Source organism: Streptopelia decaocto, assembly GCF_964273445.1.
Source record: "Streptopelia decaocto genome assembly, chromosome: 3".
Lineage (NCBI taxonomy): Eukaryota > Metazoa > Chordata > Aves > Columbiformes > Columbidae > Streptopelia > Streptopelia decaocto.
The window spans coordinates 72,878,283-72,898,176 of record NC_138656.1 but is presented as its reverse complement, the minus strand read 5'-3'; the positions used below and the strand labels follow the sequence as shown (position 1 = coordinate 72,898,176).

Sequence of the window (19,894 nt, the reverse complement as noted above, 5' to 3'; positions counted from 1 at the left end):
CATTTGGAGAAGACTTTGGTGAGAAACAATATTTCTGTGTATGTGGTAACAGCTGCTGAAGCTATGACATTTATCATTTCACAAAGACATAAGGACAGGTTTATTTATCGCATTTATACATATGTCAGGGGGGACATAAATTAGAGGGTTAGTTTTAAAATGTTTGAAGAATATGAAAAAGCAAAACAACCACCCTAGAGCCAGGCCCAGGACTTGTGGTCCTCCAGAGGTCAGCAATCACTTGAGAACACCCTGTCCCCCCATTCCCTTATGATGCAGTCCATGAGCACCGCACAGCCAGCGCCTTTCTTGATGGCACATCTAAAAGTAAGACTAGCAAAGACTGGACAGAAGATCAGGAAGGGGAAAACACACACCACTGAAGATCCAAACTCTTCTCCTTAGCACTGCATAAACAATTGGGAACATTTCCACCAACTCCTGCTCAAATTGACCAAGTCATTGCCGTAAGAGCGTGTTCAAAATCATGGCTTTCATCTCTCTGTCACCCAAGGCATCAGCCCATCTGTGCACATGATTTCTGTTACCCTTAGAGACTTGTAACTCAAAATAGGACAGTGTGACACCCTGTCACTTTTGCATACAGAAACACTAACATTGGGGTAATATATGTTACAGATTCCAGGATATACATGCTATACACAATTAAAAGAAAAATTAAATATCTTTCTTTTTTTTTTCCCCCTTCACTTGTTCCACTGCACTGAATGCCATTTGATCTTAGATTTCAACAGCGCGGAAGGGCTCTGGGCAACATTTCATCATACACAAAAGTGTCTTGGTGCCTATCTGCTAGCTACAAAAACACTCAAGTTGATTAAATGACTCACATCCACCGCAGAGAGCTCTGGAGAGCTGAACAGCGATCCAAGACAAACACAGCTCCAAGTTAATATTAGAACAAGCGATAAGAGGGGGCTGCTGCAGATGCCATCAAAGATTAGCGGTGGTTCACACAGACTTTTTCACTTACGTGATAAGTCTTTTATCTAAGCTGTGCCATGAGTGACAGTCATCACTGCTAGGCTGCAGGAGGAAGACAGTGTGGTCTACCACAACCAAACTTCTTGTGTGAGGACCAGAGGTCCCTCACTAATGCTATCTAAACTTCCAAGTTCTACATCTGTTTTGTAAGAGAGATGATGCACTTGTTGGGTTGTCAGTATGAGTCTGCAATGCAGCTGCTAGAGGGTTTTGTTCTTCACCACCGAATTTCAGTACTGCATCCATTCTCATGGGCCCCTGGACTTCTCTTCGGGGTTCACACCAAAGATCCACCAGCTGCCCCTCAGTCAGAACCGTGCCCACAGTTCAGTAAAAGTGCCGTAAGAGAGATGTCTGGCACGCTAGCACCTACCATGCAGCCTTGAAGCAGACACACATCTCTGTTAACTGCCTGGCTGGATGGTAAATGTTGATGTGAATTGACTGAACAAACTGGGATTAAAACCCTTCTAGTGACAAAGTTAAATGTGTCTCATAAGGCAGCTAAAGGTCAGAGATATAAAGGAAAAGCCCCAAGGCTTTCTGGGAGAGTTTGATTTGTCCCAGATCTCTTTCTGGCATCTGCTCTCTCCAAAGAGGGAAGTTTTCTAAAAGAATGAAGCAAGGTTGGCCACCTTGAGAACTGCCCGAGCAAGGAAAGCTGCGTGTTCAAAACTGCCCTCACTTCTATTATTTCTAGTATAAACACTGTGACAAAAGATGAGTTTTGGTACCAACTGTGCACATTGCCTTCAAGGCTGCCAAAATTTTTGACTTTCAGGGACTTTTGCTCTTTTCCCATGACAAGACTGCGACTTGCTGCACATTTGGCTTTTCTTCCAGTGCTCACCTGCTGCTTTCGTGCAGAAGACATCCTTCCTCCTCCGAGCACAGGCACAGCACACAAAGGGGGGACCTGCTTGTTGGCTGCTAACAAGGTCTGATAACCAGCAGCACACCAGACAACACAAGCGAGCACCCCAAACACAGTGAACTGTGAAGGGGTGAAGGAGGAGGGGAGAGCAGAGGTTGTGTTTACTGACTCGCTGCCCTTTAGCGGGACACAGAGGCCATGTCCAGAGCTGCTCAGCCACTCCCTGAGCATCACCACCAGGGCAGGAGGGCAGTGTGGGTCACTTCCCCACACAGCAGCCCCATTCAACAGTTTGAGCTGAAGACAGCAAATGGGACTGGATAAGTATGTTGTTTGTTGTTTTGTTTTCCTGCACCCACTGCCAAATTCATAAAGGATTCATGTTTTGTATAAGGCCTGTGGACCATCTGGCCTGGTTCAAGAAGATGGCACTACTGCAATGGCCGATCATGAAGCAAGAAGAAATTACTATCTCAGTCCCTGGGTTATGTTCTTACGCAGGAAACCTTCTATACCCTGAAAAACATTATTTTTCTGTGCCACAGTTCTCTAGAAAATATTATTCCCCTGCCTTTGTATGCTGAAAGAAAGCCTTGACTAGGTATTTGAAAGAAATCCATGTTATTGGACATAATTAAGTCTCACAAAGGTGTAATGACTTTCTGAAGGTTAATATTCCCCATCTGCTTCTCAAAAATTCATGAAGGAAGAACCTATTTTAGGTAATAAAAAGAATCAAGGTTATTCTGAGTGATCACTTACCTCACAAGGCTGCAAGTGACATTGTCAGAAACAACATTACCATCTCCTCTTTACGATCTGCCATAAACACACTTCATCTGCAGTTAAAATACAGCTAAAGGCCAATATTTCCCATGCTTGGCTACTTACAAAAGGATTCCCTTGCTTGGGTACCTGTTGGTGCATCAGCTGCCCCCATTTAGAGGCAAAGTTGGCTGGTGCTCCCCAGATTTGGTTGTCTGCCATTAAAAACTGCTATAAATAAAAGTTTGTTCCTTTCTTCCAAACACAATAACCTCTCTCAATCTGTGCTATCAGCCCAAATATCCGAACAAAAACCAACCAAGGCTCTCACAGCTGTTCCCCAGGTACTCCTGGCCCGAGGCCATAAGCTCCTACCTCGTGCTAATCTTACATGCTAAGCAATTTGGGGTCAGTTTATGTTTGGTAAGAGATCTCCAAGTGCTGGAGGGAAACAGTTGGCATGTAATGTTCCTTCCTGTGCGGTCCACTAAGTCATCACAAGACAATTATGGTGGGGTTTGGTCTCTCTAGAGAGGTATTAAGCCAGGGCAAGGATCACTTATGGTCTTTAAAGACCCTATTACCTCTTCTTATTACATTGATGTTAGATCATTTTTCAGGCTAAACTCCTGTTTGGCTAATCACATTCTACCTGCCAGACTGCTTCTCTAATTTCAGAGCAGGTAAATGTAAATGGGGACCTCAGCAGGCTGACTCAACCCTACCTCCTTGCCCTGAAGCACAACTCGGGATACCCAGACCTTCCCTGTGTGACTACCCAAAGCTCACATTTTTTCTGGAGAGCCTCTCCACTCCTTAACCAGCCACAGAGTTAAAAGATTTTCCTAGTATCTTGCCTGAAAATTAAGCCAGCTACTTCTTGTCCTACTTGCAGTGGACCTACGGAACAATCAGTCATTATGCCCTTCAAAAAAAAATTATTTTCAGTTTGAAGAGTCTTGGCATCTTACTCTCAAAACCTACTTTTCCCTGTTCAAAACAAGTACCAGTTCTGCCAGGCTTTCCGCACCTCTCGATGCTTTTTCCTCCCATTGAGACTCTCTCCAGTCTGTCTACCTGCTATTAAAGGAGGCTCTCAGAAGCAGCACACTCAAAAGAATAATAAATATCCGGCTCTTCAGCATTACACTTCTGCCCTACAATGTTCATCAAAGCTAGAACACTATTCACTCCTTGCTGTGACATTTAAAAAACAGTGCTTGTCACACCTGACACACAGGTGAGGTGACTGGAATAAGCTCTGGATGTAACTTCACCAGGAGGTCCGAAATGCTGCCTTGACCCACACTGCTGCCCCAGCAGCTCCCTCGGTTTGGCTCAGCCTGGGCAGATCTGCTCCTTTAAACACAGCCTGATGTGACTCGCTGCACAGCTCCCAACGCCCTGTCGTGTTAAACTTTGCTGTAATGCTAAAACATTGCTCCAGGCATACATAATGAATCAACTGTTATAGAAGTTAAGTCCTGACCCAAAACAAGCCAGCTATTACACCACGGGATATGGAAAAACAGATGGATACATTCGACTTCAGAATAACCAAATCTTCTCCAAGAATTTTGCCTCCTGCTCATCAATGGGCAGAGTAACTTCCTATTCAAGTAGCAGCCAAAGCTTACCAAATTTTTAATGATGTGAAGTCAGCCTGAAAGCGCTGTACATACAAATAGGTACTGAAAAAATCTGATATGTTTTTTACCAGATTCGCAGAAGAATTTAAAAGGACTCTTTGCATAAGAGCCCTATCTATTGCTGACATAAACAAAGTAGCCTTGCCATTTTTAAATTAAAAAAATCAAATTGAAAATTTAAGTAAAAACTTAGCAATAATGTAACACTAAATTGCATGAGGTTATTTTGAACCTGCCACATTATTAACTGTCAAACCGTTATACCACATACCTTTGAAGATATCACTCCAAAATAATTTGCAGATTTTAATTACCTTAAAGATGAGACGGTTATCAGTCATGACTGCAGAGAAGCAGTAACCTCTCAGATATAATCCCTATTTAAAGGAAAACTAAACCAACAACCCAACAAACAACAGCAAAAGACAATTAGTCTATATTTACAAAGAACCAAAATACAAATAAATGTAAATAATGTTTATAAAAATATGATATCACAAGACTGTTTTGGTTTAGGTAATGGTACTTTATGTTTCATAATAAGTTCTAATCCCAGACAAAATACAAATGTGTCTAGGCAGCAAAACCTAACTCTTAGCTTTTAATCACTGCAGGCAAACATTTTTATATCTGTAGATATGAGATGAAAGAGCATCCAAAATGACAACAGGTTAACTTCAGCAGCGTACCGCACTCCCTACCTTCGGACAGCCACAACAACAGACACGGCAATTTCCCACTGATATTACAATTCTTAAACTAAATTTAGCAACATGCTTGTCTTCCAGCAGGCACACTTTGAGCTGACACACCTGTAGCTGAAGCTGAGCAGCCTCCAGCGTTTTGCCGAGCCTGACTCCCAGGAGTCCTGCACTGCCCAGCTACGCGCACACAGAAAGAAGACCTCAAACCTCAGTTTTCAGGAGAGACATAGTCACAGTGCCTGCTGCATCAGCAACCAGAACTGCAGGAACACCTGCTCTGACTAACACTGGCCTTTTTTCTTTCATGCATAACCAGACAGAAATTTTTTCCCCTCTTCCTCCTCCATGGAAATAAATCTGCCCAGAAGGCAAAGGAATCCAGCTTTTCTTAACCAGACTCATGGAGGGCTCCTCCCCATTTCAGAGCACAAGAGCCAACATAACCTTGTCATTGAGATCACTGTGATAAGAATTTGCTGTTATATCAAATGCCAAATGCAACATTTTTTTTTTTTTTAAATCATCACACCCTGCAATAACATTTTATTATAAAACTCACCTCACGTGGTTGCAGTGCTACATGGGTGCAGATCTCACTAACACCTACCGCAAGCACACGTGGCAAAGTTTTTATTTTCCCATGTAGCTGGAGTTTTTATCTGCTCCATATGTTACCAGGCCAGTGCTTAATGCAGCCAGAGCTTAGAATCACTGTTTATAAACATAGTTGGGTATTTTATCAGCAACAACACAGTTTCAAGCACTCCTACCAAAATACAAATGGGATTACACACAAAATCCATTTGCTTTACATTTGCAGCACGACATACAACTCTCTCCATTCTTCAGATGACCATCATATGCTCTTGATGCCAAATTTTGTTAATTATTTGTCAGCAAGAGCAGCAGCGTCTGCTCTTTGGTAGGCTCCACTGGGAGCAACACAGCTCCCAAATGCACCAGAACAGGCAGCTCCAACAGCTCCCAAAGCTAAATTACTTTATTCCCCGCTGCTTTCGCTTAGCAATTTTTTATGCATGCATCTTAAAGCACAAACAGACACTCCTAACCTCGGTGGTCAAACCCTCCCATCTGCCGCACAGTCACTCCCTCCGCTGATGGAGATTTACCCACGGCCAGGACAAGCGAGGACATGGGCCATTTCTGGGTGAGCGTCCGTCTTTCCCATCCTGTCTGCACCTCTTTTTTTCCCCTTTTGGTGCTGCTGGTTGTTTGACTGCAGTTGTGTTTGGGAAATAAAGAACACAACTCTGCTTCGGGAATCTTTATAGTGATTCGAAGTAAGCATAAAATAATTTCCCTGCATGTTTTTGCCCTTTTCTTTCAATATGGCCACAATGCAGGATATTCAACTAGACCTATGGAAATACTCTGTTAATCAGCTTTCTGCATTAATCCAGTGATGTAAGTGTGAGAAGAGTTATAACAAAGTGACACTAGAAAAGCAGAGTTAAGTTTGGCTGAGCTGATTTTTCATTACTGCCATTCTGCTGGCTCACATATTGCAACATCATCTACCACCACAACCAGCACCAGGAAAAACAAACTATTAAAAAACAAAACAAAAAACAACAACAAAACACCAGCACTCCTGAAAGCCTCTGCAGGCTTTAAAAACACATTGACAATGGTTTATGGACAGATAAAAGACAAAAAAAACATAAAACCCACAGCAAAAGGCAAACCCAACCTGGCCCAGCTGGCAGCCCATCCCTCTCCCCCCAGCAGTACCTACACACACACACCAGCACACTGCCCTGGCAGTGGGTCCCCGCTGCTGTCTCTCTCCAGAGCTGCTGGAAGAAGCCATGGCCTACCAATTTAAGCAGTCTTCTCTGATAAGAACCCTCATCTTGTCTTAAAACAGTCCAAAGTGAAAGACAGTGTTTCTTGATGGGAAAGAAAAACCACACCACCAACACACCCCTTTTTTTTTAGCTATCATGCATAATCTCTACTTCCACAACAAAAAAATGTCACCACTAAGACCATTTCTACTTTATTGTCTCATGACTTCCCCCTCCCCGCCATTTCTATTTAACAACTCTATTCCAAAACCAGTAATTCCCAGAATTTCACTCCCACTGTCTTATCTTCACTTTAAGGAGTAGTTTTTCTTAGCCCGAAGCAATATATATGCTCAAGTCAAATAGCTGAACACAGAAGACACTTCACAGTCTCAAACACAACCTGGTAACTCCACCCTACATTGTATTTACTAATATTTTTCACTTGACTTAATTAGTGGGATTCAAATGAGACCTCAGCAGTAACATGCCAAACACCACAAACCACAGCAGTGATGCTTCACACACTTCACCTGGAGATGCACCAAAACCTACCAGGTGCTTCCCAGAGCCTCGAGCTCTGCAACATTGCAAGGTGCTGCCAGTTGCCCAGTATGATGCCATGCTTAGCACTTGTTTTCAAGAAACTATCTGAACCCACATAATTACAATTTATTTTCCTCCCACAAACGCTAAAATTCTTCCATAATTTCAACCTCTCAGAATTTGGGCTTTGGGAGAATACCAAGTAACATGACATTGACAAAAAAAAATCACAAAAACTGACACTGCAAGATCGAGGTGCCTCGACATGGCATCAACATCACAGCACATCAGGATGCCACACAGTCATTAAGGTGAAGAAACATGTGACACTGTTGTCCTCATCATGGCCACAGTGGGGAAGGAAGTAAGCGATTATCTCATTTCTCTTTCTAAGCCTTTCAGGAAACCAGGGGCAGAAACCAGCAGTTTTACTTTTCCACCACAGCTCCCCATGGAAGATGAGGTGAAACAACAGAAACTAAAATTCAAACTATACATGAGTTCACTGTCCACCTCATCTTTAAATAAGAAATAAATTACTACGACATTTCAGCACTCTTTTCTTCCACCTGATCTGAGATGGTTGCCCGATCACAGAGTGATTATCTGCAAGAAAGCAGCTGGGCTAAAAGTGGCCACACAAGAAAGTCCAAAGACCACTCTGATGTGAGTTAATTCCTTCTATATCACCTGCATGTCCACAGTGTGTAATCATTCCAACGGACATGACAAGGTGCCAGCTGTTCTTGGTACCCAGTTCCCAGATGAGCAAACCCAGATAAAACTTCAGTTCAAGGACAGGAGAAAGTTCAACCATTCCACAGACAACTCTGGTTTTATTCTTGTCAAGACAAACATCAGAAATATGTACTTTGACCAGGAAGGTGGCCCCATCTTTAACAAAACCCTATTTGTGGTCACTCCAGCTTCTTTAAGTATCTGCACATTTCCACACAGACCATTAGTGCTGCATGCTAAAAGCAGGGCCTCAAAACAGGTGAGAAACTACTCTTTCCCGGCCTTTGAAAGCTGGCTCTTCTCCCCTTGAGAGACTGCAAAGAAAACTCAACAGAAAACACATTTGAAGTGATACCTGAGAGACTGGCATCTACCAAAACCAAAGACAACACAGAGCCGCTTGGAGACGGCAGCGCCCTACTCCTGGTCACACACACAGCTCACCGAGGGAAGAGGTTAGTACTGGCACTCCTCGCTCTCATTGAATTCCAGATGCTAATTGTGCTCCTCAGGTCTCCAGGCTTTACCTTCATTACCATGGCTGAACCTAATTACAGGTCCATTTATCAGCTCATTAACTAACTCATTAATTCTCATGCAGACCACATCTTAGAAACATTTCTTGACTGCCAAATGAAGCAGTATTCAGATGGCAAGAACATAAAGGACCAAGGACTTTCCCAAGCTTACTCCTGTTGGGGCTGCTTCAGCGTGCTGAACAACCTCGGTGACTCCAAGCCATGGTCATCTTTCCACACCGAGGTACCCACCTTTACTGCAGCTTAGTGGCATTGCTCAAAAATCCCTGATCATGAGACATTGTGCTAGGAAGCTGCCACCACCTGCCGCCACACCTCACCAACACCCGCCAGTCACCGCTTTTAGGGTGCCAGCAGCATCTCAGCCATGGGAAGAAGCCACATCTGTGAGCCGGGACTCCTACGGACAGACAGATGCCCACCGGCAGCCGCTGAGACCGGGGCGTTCCCAAGGGCACGGTCACCCTCAGCTCCTCCTCGGGGAGAGGCGGCGCCCCCTCTATCGCGACGCAGCGGTGCTCCTGTCGCGACACGGCGGGCGCTTCCCCCCGCCTGCCTTACCTTCCTGCGGCGGCCGGCCGGGGGCTGGAGCGGGCAGCAGCCGGGCACGGCGCTCCCCCGCCGGCCGCTCCGCACGTAGGTGACCCGCCGCCTGCCCGCCGCCGCCACCGCGCCCGCCTGCTGCTCCGTGCCGCGGGCCGGGGGGGGCACCCGCCCCGCCGCCGCTGCCGCCCGGGGCTTCTCTTCCGGGCACCAGGATCGCCTCATGCCCAGCTGGAGGCAGAGGAAGAGCGCGGCCGAGAGCAGGCAGAGGCGGAAGGCCAGACCCCGCCAGAGCGGCCGCTCCTTGGGCATGGCGGCGGGGGCTCGCCCTGCCCGGCGCTGCCGCCCCCCCGTCCCGCCGCAGGGCTCATGCCACCGGCGGGCCGGGCCCCGCGGCTGTCGCCGAAACTTGGGAGACCCCGCCCCGAGCGGGGCCGGCCGGGGAGGGGCCGGGATGCCCCTGCCCTGTCCCGGGCCGCCGGGGGTGCCCGCCTGCGGCCGGCCCACGGGATGCTCCCCGCCCCGGCGGCCCCACGGGGCGTGGGTCCGGGCACGGGTGCGGGGCTGGCGCCTTCACAGCCGCAGTCCTTGCCGTGCAGCGTGTCATGGGTGCGTGTGTCACTCGTGCACCCAGCCAGACCCACGCTGCCCTCCAAAGTCGGGTGTAACAGGAGAAATCCCTTATGAAAACTCCCCTCCCTACTATTATATCAACCTGTCTTTATAGTATAGAAGTGTATTAACTTGTTAATACACTCGTTAGCTCACATTATACATTGTGATGTATAAGTGTGGGTGTCAAGAGGGTGCAACCAAACTCTTTTCAGTGTTGCCCAATGGTAGGATGAGGGGCAATGAACACAGACTGAAGCACAGGAGGTTCCATCTGAACATGAGGATAAACTTCTTTACTTGGAGGGTGCCAGAGCCCTGGAACAGGCTGCCCAGAGAGGTTGTGGAGTCTCCTTCTCTGGAGACATTCAAGACCCACCCCGACACATTCCTGTGCAATCTGCTCTAGATGAACCTGCTTTAGCAGGTGGGTTGGACTAGGTGATCTCCAGAGGTTCTTTTCAACCCCAACTATTCTGTGATTCTGCGTGTGTGAGGCAGTGGAATTTTACTGGAGGCTGCTTTATGCTTAAGTAAAACAATCTAAAGGACAATCTGGCCATAGGAGTAATAAATTTGCTTCTTGAAAGGTTAGAGGTGTCCATGAAAGATAAAAGACACCCCTGGACAGCCAAGGTAACGCCAGCATCCCAGCTCCTCTGACATGTCTTTGAAACGCTCTCAGCATCATCTGGCATTACAGATAAGTAACTCCGGCAAGGCTGACTCCAGGGACATCTGAATCAATAGACAAGCAGCAAGAATAGGATTGCTTTGCAAAGTTTTACCATGATTAGTAATCAGTAGTGTGGGTGCTGGTGATTAGTCAAATCATATTGGATCTGAGTGTTTGAAGGGTATGAGAACTCTGCATGAAACCACAGTTGGAGTGCTCAGATTTGGCTAGGACACTTCATGTGCATGAATAAAATAATTACTCCTGTAAGTCTAATACTTTGTGTCCTAGCATCTCTCCTCAGTTCACATGGACCAGCTGCAAGTTTTCATGACACATCCTTAGTTTCACCCCTGAAGGAAATGCTCCAGGTGAGCTGAGCAGGGCTGACAAGGCAGGGCAGGGGACGAGCATCCGGCTCGCCTCCATGGTAGGTCTCAAAACAGAAATACTGAAGTGCGCACGGACTGCCTTTGGTCTTAAGCCACAAGACTAAACCATCACTTAGCGGTGAGCAGGTAGTGGTGGTTGGTGGGATTTTCTGAAGCAGGAACCACAGGTAGGGAGACAAGTCAGTAGCAGAAGGCAAGCTCTGTGGGAATGGAGAGGAGTGTGACAACAGCCGGTTTGCTGCACCTGCAGCCTAGCAAGTAATAAACTTGTTCCCAGGTAGGATGCACAGGATGCAGATGCATTCCCACTCCTCCTTTCTTTTCCTGAGTAGGGGAAGGAGGTTGTGACTCTTGTCCCCTGTGTGGAGTATTGTGCTTCCAGCACCGTTGCCTTGTCTGCTGGCCTTGTCTGCTGACAAAGGAGAATGCTTTCTGTACCGAGCTCCTTCTCCCTTCATTCCATTGCCTTCACCCAGCAGCAGCCTGCGCTGCTCCTGTCTGCTCACAGCCTGGGGCAGAGCCAGAGCCGGCTGCTGCTGGGGGAGCAGGTCAGAGAAGAGCACTGGGAAAAACTGAGCCCACTAGCAGCCGAGAAACCAGACCTACTGGCAGCAGGATGAGAAGCTGCTCTCAGGAAGATATGGGAGGGAGCAGTGATCTGTCTGCAGAAGTGGGATTTCAAGTCTGGCTCCAAGAACAGATGCACTGGCAGGCCAGCTGCATGCTCCCTGCCATTTAAATGCTGCTCTCCTCTAAAATATTCTTCTGAATTAGGTTAAAGCAATCCCATGGTTGTTTTGAACTGCCCTAAATGGAGGCTTCTCTTGGAAGAGGGTAGGTGGCAGTCCTGCCTGCCATTCCTGTAGGAGGAGGGGAACTCCTTTGTCCTAAGTGAAGCCAAACCAGGGGAACAACCCACCTGAAAATTAACTCCAAAAAAACTCTTTAGGAGCACTTTCCTAATAGACTTGGATACCCTTTTTGGTACCCTCCTATCTTTTGGTCAGCCTACAGCAAAAGTGGAACAGCCTCTGGGTGGTTTATGCCTCCTGGTGTATCCAGCGCAGATCAGAGCACTTCTCCTCTGCTCGGGTGTCCTGGTCCTGGTCCCAGTCCCGGTCCCTCCCTTGGGCAGGTGCTGGTGCTTGCCACAGGGAATCAAGTTGGCTCTGATAGCTGCCCTGTCTGACAGCCACGTGCTTTTCCTCTGTTTCCACTCGCCCTGCTTATGTGGCTCATGATCAGACAAGCTCCAGCATTAGCACAAGGGAGGAACACATTTATGAGAGCAGAATGAGAGAGTGACTGCAACAACCATGACTGACATCAGCTTAAGAGGTGGACACCCAGCTTCATCCATGAGCATCACCTGCAGTTCATCAACAGAAGGTTGCTGGGCAGGTAGAGGGCCACCTGTGCGTCACTTTGCTCCTCCATGTGAAATAGCATTATTCATCTGGAGGACAGAAGTAAAGATGCTGCTCAGGGAAGAAGTATGTTGAGGATGCTAAATGCAGGGATAAACATGACAAAACATAAGACTTGCAATACTGCATCTGGTCAATAAATAATGGAGTGAGAAGGTCCTATTAAAATAGAAGTTTGTGTTTGCATGGTTATAGAGAACAATCTTAAAGGCAGGAGTATAGAGGTCAAGACTGCAAAAGTATAAAGTGCCCAAACACATTTTAAAACTCTCTCTTGAAGTTTAATCCTTGAGAAATCAAAGCTTTCCTGAAAGCTTGAACAATGCGTATTCAAATAAAAGAGGTATGACTGAGCAGAATGAAAACCACAAGGTCTTTATTGGTTTTAGCATCACAGGTTCATGTTGTTGTCTCTTTGTATTGCTTCAACAGAAAGCTCAAATGCTTGTATCCAGCTACTCTTCTTGTCATTGCTGAGCTGTAACTCTACATGCTGACCTTGTATGAGACATTCCCTTCCTCAGAAAGCGGATCAGCTCCAATTTGTGAACATGCTGAGAGTGACCCTGATAAAGAACAGTTCATGAATTTAACTCTTTCCTTTTGCTTTTGTATTTTAACAAATGACTGAATTTCTCATGCTTCTCCCCCATCTCTTTTGAATGTAAGCCTGCCTGCTTAAAACAGAACAGAGGGTTTCTAAAGATAGAGAAAGAGAGAATAGTGGTAGAGAAGGATCTCAGGAAATTTCAGGAACAATGAGAAATGTTATCTGGATTAGCATGAGAATCAGTGGGAATTAAGATAGTACCTTAAACATTCTCACCTCTCCAGCATCTTCTCCATTTTAACAAGTGAATCATAAACTAATTTATTCCCCAGGAATCTGCTGCAAAGACACCTATATGTGAGTAATGCCTGTTAAGAAGAAAAGCAAATTAAAATTGCAGCATAATGCATGCAGCTCTAGTTTAACTGAGCCTTTTTGAGGTGATTGCTGGGAAATACGACTTCTGTGAAGCTTCACAGCGGCTGCAAAACATGCTCACTCTTTGAGTCAGGCAGCAAATAGCCTCCCCTTCCTGTTGTCCCCAGACCAAGATGGATAGTGTTTGAGGAAAATATATCATGCTGGATCCAATAGCACAAAGTACTGACACATAATGCAAGGAGTAACCGAAACAGTGACGCTGATATGAACATGCAGTTTCTACTGAAAGCAGCAAGCATTCTGCCTTGATAACCAAACTCAGATATTGGTCCTAGCCTATCTACTTTCTATGTAGATGCCACAGATTTCTACAGCTCACTTCATTTCTCCAGGAAAAGTCTTTAAATATGTAAAATTCCTCCCACATTTACAAATTTGTCTATGGTGAGAGCACAGTGCTAAACCTCTGAAATGAAATAGTTTAACATCAATGGGAACTCATGGCTTCAATGCTGTCTTTGCTGCTCATAAATTACATCTTGCCTGGAATGTTGTTGGTAGCAAAATTTCTCCTTTGCAACCATTATTTAATGTTGATCTCTCTTATAGCCATTTTCAGTTCAAACATCTTGCCTACCATCATCCATCTTCTACCTCCACCCACTATCAAGGCTTCTGTTTATCTTCTGGCTAGTCAAAATGTCTGCCCAGATCTCTATGCAAAATTAAATCCCAGGAAGGAAAAAGCACCACTGGGAATACCCTGGATTCTTCAAGGGCTGTTAATGGAAGTCAAACATTCCTCCTATAAAATGAGTAAATGAATAAAAATGCTCTTTTTGACTCTGCTTAACAACCCTGCTGGATTTGGTATAAGCCCCTTGCCAAAATCTACAGGACAGACCAAAGGAAGACTTTTTTAGCTCTCCTCCCTCCTACACTCCTGGCTAATGCTTTGAAAACCGGAGTGACGTTGGTCTCTTCACATGAAAACAGAGAGGTTTTGTGCAGAAACTTTCACAAGGTCATTTTAAAAGTGGCTGCCTGAAGAAAAACACGGTGTGTCCTTCCCTGCAGAAGATGTGTGAGCATCTGATCCTGAGTCCGGAGGAGTTGGAGCTTCAGTCCGGGCCTGTTTTATTTCTTGCCTTGCACATTTAGGGACCAAGGCTCTGCCATAGCCCCGAGGAACAAGGGATTAAATGTTTATAGCTCCCTGAGTGTTTCCTCAGTGCAAGCCCGGTCTCACTCCTGTTGCTTTAAACTGCAGCTGGAAATCCTGGAAGTATTTCTCCGTGCACCAAGCGACAGACCTCCCTGCAGCCCGCACACAACCAGCAGCTCTGCAAGGGAGGTGCAGCCCTTACTCCTTCCCCTGCCTTAAATCCCACTGAAAACTCAGAGAAAGAATCTCTTTCTGTCAACTTGTACATGTATACAGTCCTAAAATTACATTCACCCTTTGAAGGCAACTGCGAGGCTGCTGTGTCCCCCGGTGAAAATGAGTTCGACTCCCCTGTTGTAGATGTTAGCAGCAGAGAAGTAAATTGGCCGCGTTGGTCTGTTACCCACTTACTGCTGCTGAGAAATACGTGTCTGAACAGCTGTCAAGGCTAAAGCACAGCTGCGTGGATCATTAAAACCACTTTTCAGCTCACCACTGGTAGCTTTGAAGACAACAGCTACAAAAATATATGTTCATGTAGTCTCCCATTAGTTCTCCTCAAGCTTGTGAGCTATTTAGGCAGCTTAACACAAGATTGATCTTGCAGTTCAGCAGCTCAGCACAAGGCACAGGCAGAAGCTCTCTTTTCCCTCCAGCTATGGAGAGATTCAAACACCCCAGCCTGGCTGTGTGCTCTGCATTTGATGGAAGAGATAGTTGATAATGAATGGCCTGGAGATGGGATTATAGATCAAGATTTACCTCTGAGTCACACCCTTGTGCATTTGCACACATACATAGCTGGAGCTATGCACATACATTCACTGCAGGAAGGAGAAGGGGAATGAGACAGTCCTTCAGCAGAAAATGATCTGCAGCTCTCTGCCACTCCTGAGGCTTACCTTTATTTATTTAACCCTAATCTTTGTGCTATCTACAAATGTGACTGTTGCCTCCAGCAGCTGAGTTTCACTCCTGGAGAGGGACAAGAGTGATTTTATAGTCTGCCTTGTACAGAACTGTGTAATCATTCTGAACAAGCAAAACACTGCCTGGTTTGTAAAGTAAGGGCTGGCAATTTTATTGAGCAGATATTGGCATAAAAATTCAAAATATGTATCGCCATTTTTCAAAAAAAGACATTCCGGTTTACAGGAATTAAGCAGTGATAGCTCATATGCAGTTCATGTACTATTGCACAAAATTTTTGCAATATTAGTTTGTTGTCTGTATTTCCCCTGTATCTGTACTATACTCCCAAACAGGTGCCCATCTTTGCTTAAAAATTATCTTGAGTTTCTATCACAAACTCCTATTTTCTGTATATTTTAAAGATTACTTTGTTGTTACTCTGGGCTCAGCTTTCTCCTTTTTTCTGGATGCAATCAATTTTACTGACATTTTTATACTTCTGAGCTTGAGGATGAATATCTTTCGTTAAAAATGTCATTTGGCAAAGGCATTAATCTATAAGGCTCAGAAGTCTACAAAACAGCACAGCTGGAGTAGTAATTATGGCTTTAAGAATTTGTATAAGCCTTTTTATTACATGTTTTTAATGGGTTTACATAGTACAGTACAAATGCCAAAGTATTTATACATGGGATGGTAACGGCACTGGAGTAACTGAGCAGATGTCACAATTTGATCATGAAGAGTGACTTTCATCTGCAAGCGCTCAGGGAAAAGGGCTCTCCAAGGAAAGACGAGATACAAACCAGAGCGTGGGGCTGCTAAGCAGAAGAACAGCAGCAACTTGTTCCAGGCAGCAGTCTCACAAACAAATGAAGACCCACGATTAATGCGCTGTGCACTTGTTCTACAGCCTGTCTTGCAATGGTCTTTGATACACTGGCATGTGTCTGTACAGTTCTTTAAAAGCAATTGGATAAAATAAAAGCTGGGATTGGCTGGCAGCATCCTTGATGGACCTGATGGGTGAAAAGCTGATTTCATAGGACAGGGGCAGTGCAAAAATGTCCTGGATCAGTATGCAGACCAGTGTAATAAAATGCATCCACTTTTAATATAGGTTGCACCCACATCTAAGAAGTGTTCCATCTTTGCAGGATGCTTAACTCACTATCGCTGTCTTTATCCGTAACAAAAAGATTGCCTTTTGAATTATTACCAGGTGGTCAGCCAATCCTCTCCTCCAATTAGTTGCATTTTAAGTATCTTTTAAAAAATCCTAATGAGGAGGAGTGAAATAGCCTTGCCCAAAGCACAGAAGATGCCACGGCTCCCCTGCAGCTGAGCAGCCTGGCCAGGAGCAGACGGTGAGGATAAACGCCTGTGCTCTTCCCGCAGGCTCCTTTCAAGGCAGTTTGCCCTCAATGCCATGTAGAGCAGCATCAGTGATGCAGAGATATCAGTATCGATTCAAAGTGGAATAACCTTCTTAGCGCAGAGTTTGTATATGGGTTAGATGTTACCACAGGGCTCATCCTTTTGACATGTGTCTTCCCATAGTGTGTCTGTCTCCATCCTCATCTGTGGACACAGAAAGCAGAGGCCAGCCAGACTCTTCGAAGATGCATTGGGAAGGACAAAGCATGTTTGTGAAGATGCAGGGACCCCTGCAGGCATCACTCTGGGCGATGAACACTCGGCCAGGCTAACGCTTGTGCTTGCACCCCAGCTCCTCTCTTGCTCTTAGGCTCCTTGTCAGGAGGACATCCCTTTGCCAGAATGCACTGAATTTCTTCAGGAAGAAGGTAATTTCTCTATACTCTGTCAGGAGGTGAAGTACACGCTCCTGCAAGTGTAAAGACTCTTTGCAGAACTTGACCCGGTGGCAAGGCTGGAGGCAAAGCTGATGGTTACAGAGGAAAGATTGCCCTGCCTTCTCCCTGTGGTCCAGTCAGCATAGCGGAGGTGGCACAGAGCAGAAAGGATGGTCTCAGAGGACACTTACCTCTCCCACAAGGCAAAGCAGAAGCCACTACTCTGAGCTGTAGATGGGTTGATGTCCAAAGCCAGGTGACTGCAGGAACCTCCTGGATGGACCCGATGGCACTGGTGTAGGGAGGGAGATACCCCAGCGCCGGGACCCGCAGAGCAGCGGCTGGAAGAGGAAAATTATCCCAGTAACTTCTTGCTCCTCCCTCAGGCTTAATGTGAAGGAAAAATGATGATCACTGAAGTACAGTGATGGGAACCTTTAGAAATCGAGGGCTTTTTGTGCAATCTTTGTGCTGAAGTGCTCAGTCTTATGCTGCGAAGACGAACAACAGCAAGATTGCTCTCAGCAACCCAGACAAGAACATTTTAGTGCATAATTATGGAGGAGATGCAAGGGGACAAAAAAAAGAGGGAAAACATCTGTTCGCATGGAGTTTATTGCCGTTCACTTAAGAGGCCCATTAAATGCCAGAAAAAGCTATTTATCCTTGTTTGAGGCAATTATCCTGCTGCAAATCTCTACAGCAATTTGCCCCATGATTATTGCTGGAGTGCTGATACTGTGCAGATTCTCTCTGCATAGACCTTGCCCACCTAGGCTTACAGAGGGACTGTTAAAAGCCAACTAGCTAGTGCTTCTCAAGGTCTTTAACTCATGCTTAATTTTGTGAAGAAGTGGTTGTTTCTTGGAGTCTTTCCTGGGCCAGGCTGCAGCCCCACAGGGACCCCCCATGGGACATCCAGCCCAGGGGGCTTGGGGAGCCGGGGGGTGCAAGGAACTGAGAACACTTGGCTACCCCAGACAGTGGTTTCCCCTCCAGCCTTTTGGTGGGGAAAAAGCTCTGGGGCATGCTGCAACAGCAACAGCTTTGTCTGGGATTCTTTATTCTTACTAATAATAGCTTCTGGTGTGCTGCTACCTTCATGTTTGTATTTTCTCAATGTCCTTTTTTTAAAGCATTGCCCATGACATTTTACGGTCCTAACTGATTGACGATTATTTCTTAAGCCCTACTGCAACACTCAAGTCCTCCAAGCCGACAGGCACCCACATTTCCATTGAGTTCAGCATCACTGCATTTTGCTCTTTGAGGTGGAGTGAGTGTGTGTGTGTGGGGGGGGGGGGGGGGGGGGGCGGTTCTTTCACTAACTGCTTTATCCAACATCTCCCTCTGGTGGAAAACAAGGAATAAAGCAGGATAAAAATAAAGCGTCGTACGACATACCCATTGACTTGAGATAGTTGTGAAAACAATACAAATCTTGGTCCAAGCCATGATTTTCTAATTACTACATTTGTTCCAAATGAATTTGAATGTATCACACTGAAGTTTACCTCAGTATTTGACTGGAAAAGAATTGTAATGAATGCCTATTTTCCTGTATTTTTTCAGAAATCTGGAAAATTTGTTTTAAATATAGGCAAAAGCATATATCAAGACAATACGTCTTTATGGCTTTGTTTCTGTGAGGAAAACAAACAAAATTCCCCATTGCAGGAAACTATTATTTTGTGCCCAAGCTCTAAAATCCATCATACAGCCCATCTGCTGTCTGCAATCACAAGGATTGATAGAAATGTCTCAAAATATAACAATTCCCTTTCTGTGCCATAATTAGACCTTTAGGTTCCCTGTGAGTGTGGTAGATCAGTTGCCATCTGCCAGGAGTTCCTATCCAATGTAGATCAGAATGTGTGGATAAGAAGGAAAGTACGGTCCTGACATACACAAGCTAAGGAACGGCACAAGGATAAAATGCTTTGCACAGGTGACAGCTACATCTTTCTTTAAGGGCAGCTTTCAGCAGTATGTAAAGTTGTGGAGGTTGCACAAGGTTTAATGACTTTCCACTGTTAAACCTCTCCCATGTGCCAGTGTTTCCCTGATGCTTGCTCTGCATTTCCAGGTGAAGGTTATGGAGCCAATGCAAGAGCACAGACAGATTTAGGATCAAAACAGAGTTTTGCAAATGCCTTGGCTGCCAGCTCAGCTTCAGCTGGAGCTGGAGAGTTAACACAGGCCACATCTTTGCTTCGGCTCCTGGCAAGGCTCTTGGGTGAGGAGTAGAAGCTCAGGGATGGCTGATGAGATATTGCCAGAGACTGGCACCTGAGGCTGAGCAGCTGAAGCAAGAAAGGACTCATCTCAACAGACTTCAGCTGCCAGAAAGCCAAGCAGACAGTGTCAGCAAGCTGGCTTGCAGGCATTGAAATGTTATGACTCCCCTTTGTGGGCAGGTGTATAGTTGGCACGGGGCAGCATCATTGTGTATGTATACATATATTTTAGAATACTGAGATTTTTCCATGCCTAGGGAGAAAATTGAGGGAAGGATGTGCAATTATTCCCAAAATATTAGGACGTATGCTTGGCAAATTGAAAGCTCGTGGAACAAAAAAGCTGAGACTCCCAAGTAGGTGCTCAGCCTTCGCTTAACAGGGATGAGAGCTTCTGCAAGAAATAGTAGGATTTAAAAAGGAATTTCAAGCTAGAGACTGGAAGGAAGCAAGCAGGCAGAGAGGAGCAGGGGTTCATGATGGCATGTCCTTAAAGGTGCCAGTTTGACATCTTTATAACCACAAGTAAGCAAAAAAAAATAAAACCCCTTTTAACA

General features: G+C 45.5%; 1 protein-coding gene across 1 annotated transcript in view; it reads right to left on the bottom strand.

Annotated features, from left to right (window-relative positions):
• The window catches only part of METTL24 (methyltransferase like 24), a 49,654-nt gene extending 40,075 nt beyond the window's left edge, over window positions 1-9,579 (bottom strand). The window contains exon 1 of the mRNA XM_082049307.1: window positions 9,190-9,579. Coding sequence (XP_081905433.1) covers window positions 9,190-9,483 — 294 coding nt within the window. The 5' untranslated portion in view covers window positions 9,484-9,579. The remainder of the gene's footprint in view (window positions 1-9,189) is intronic.
• Between the last annotated feature and the right edge of the window lie 10,315 nt (window positions 9,580-19,894).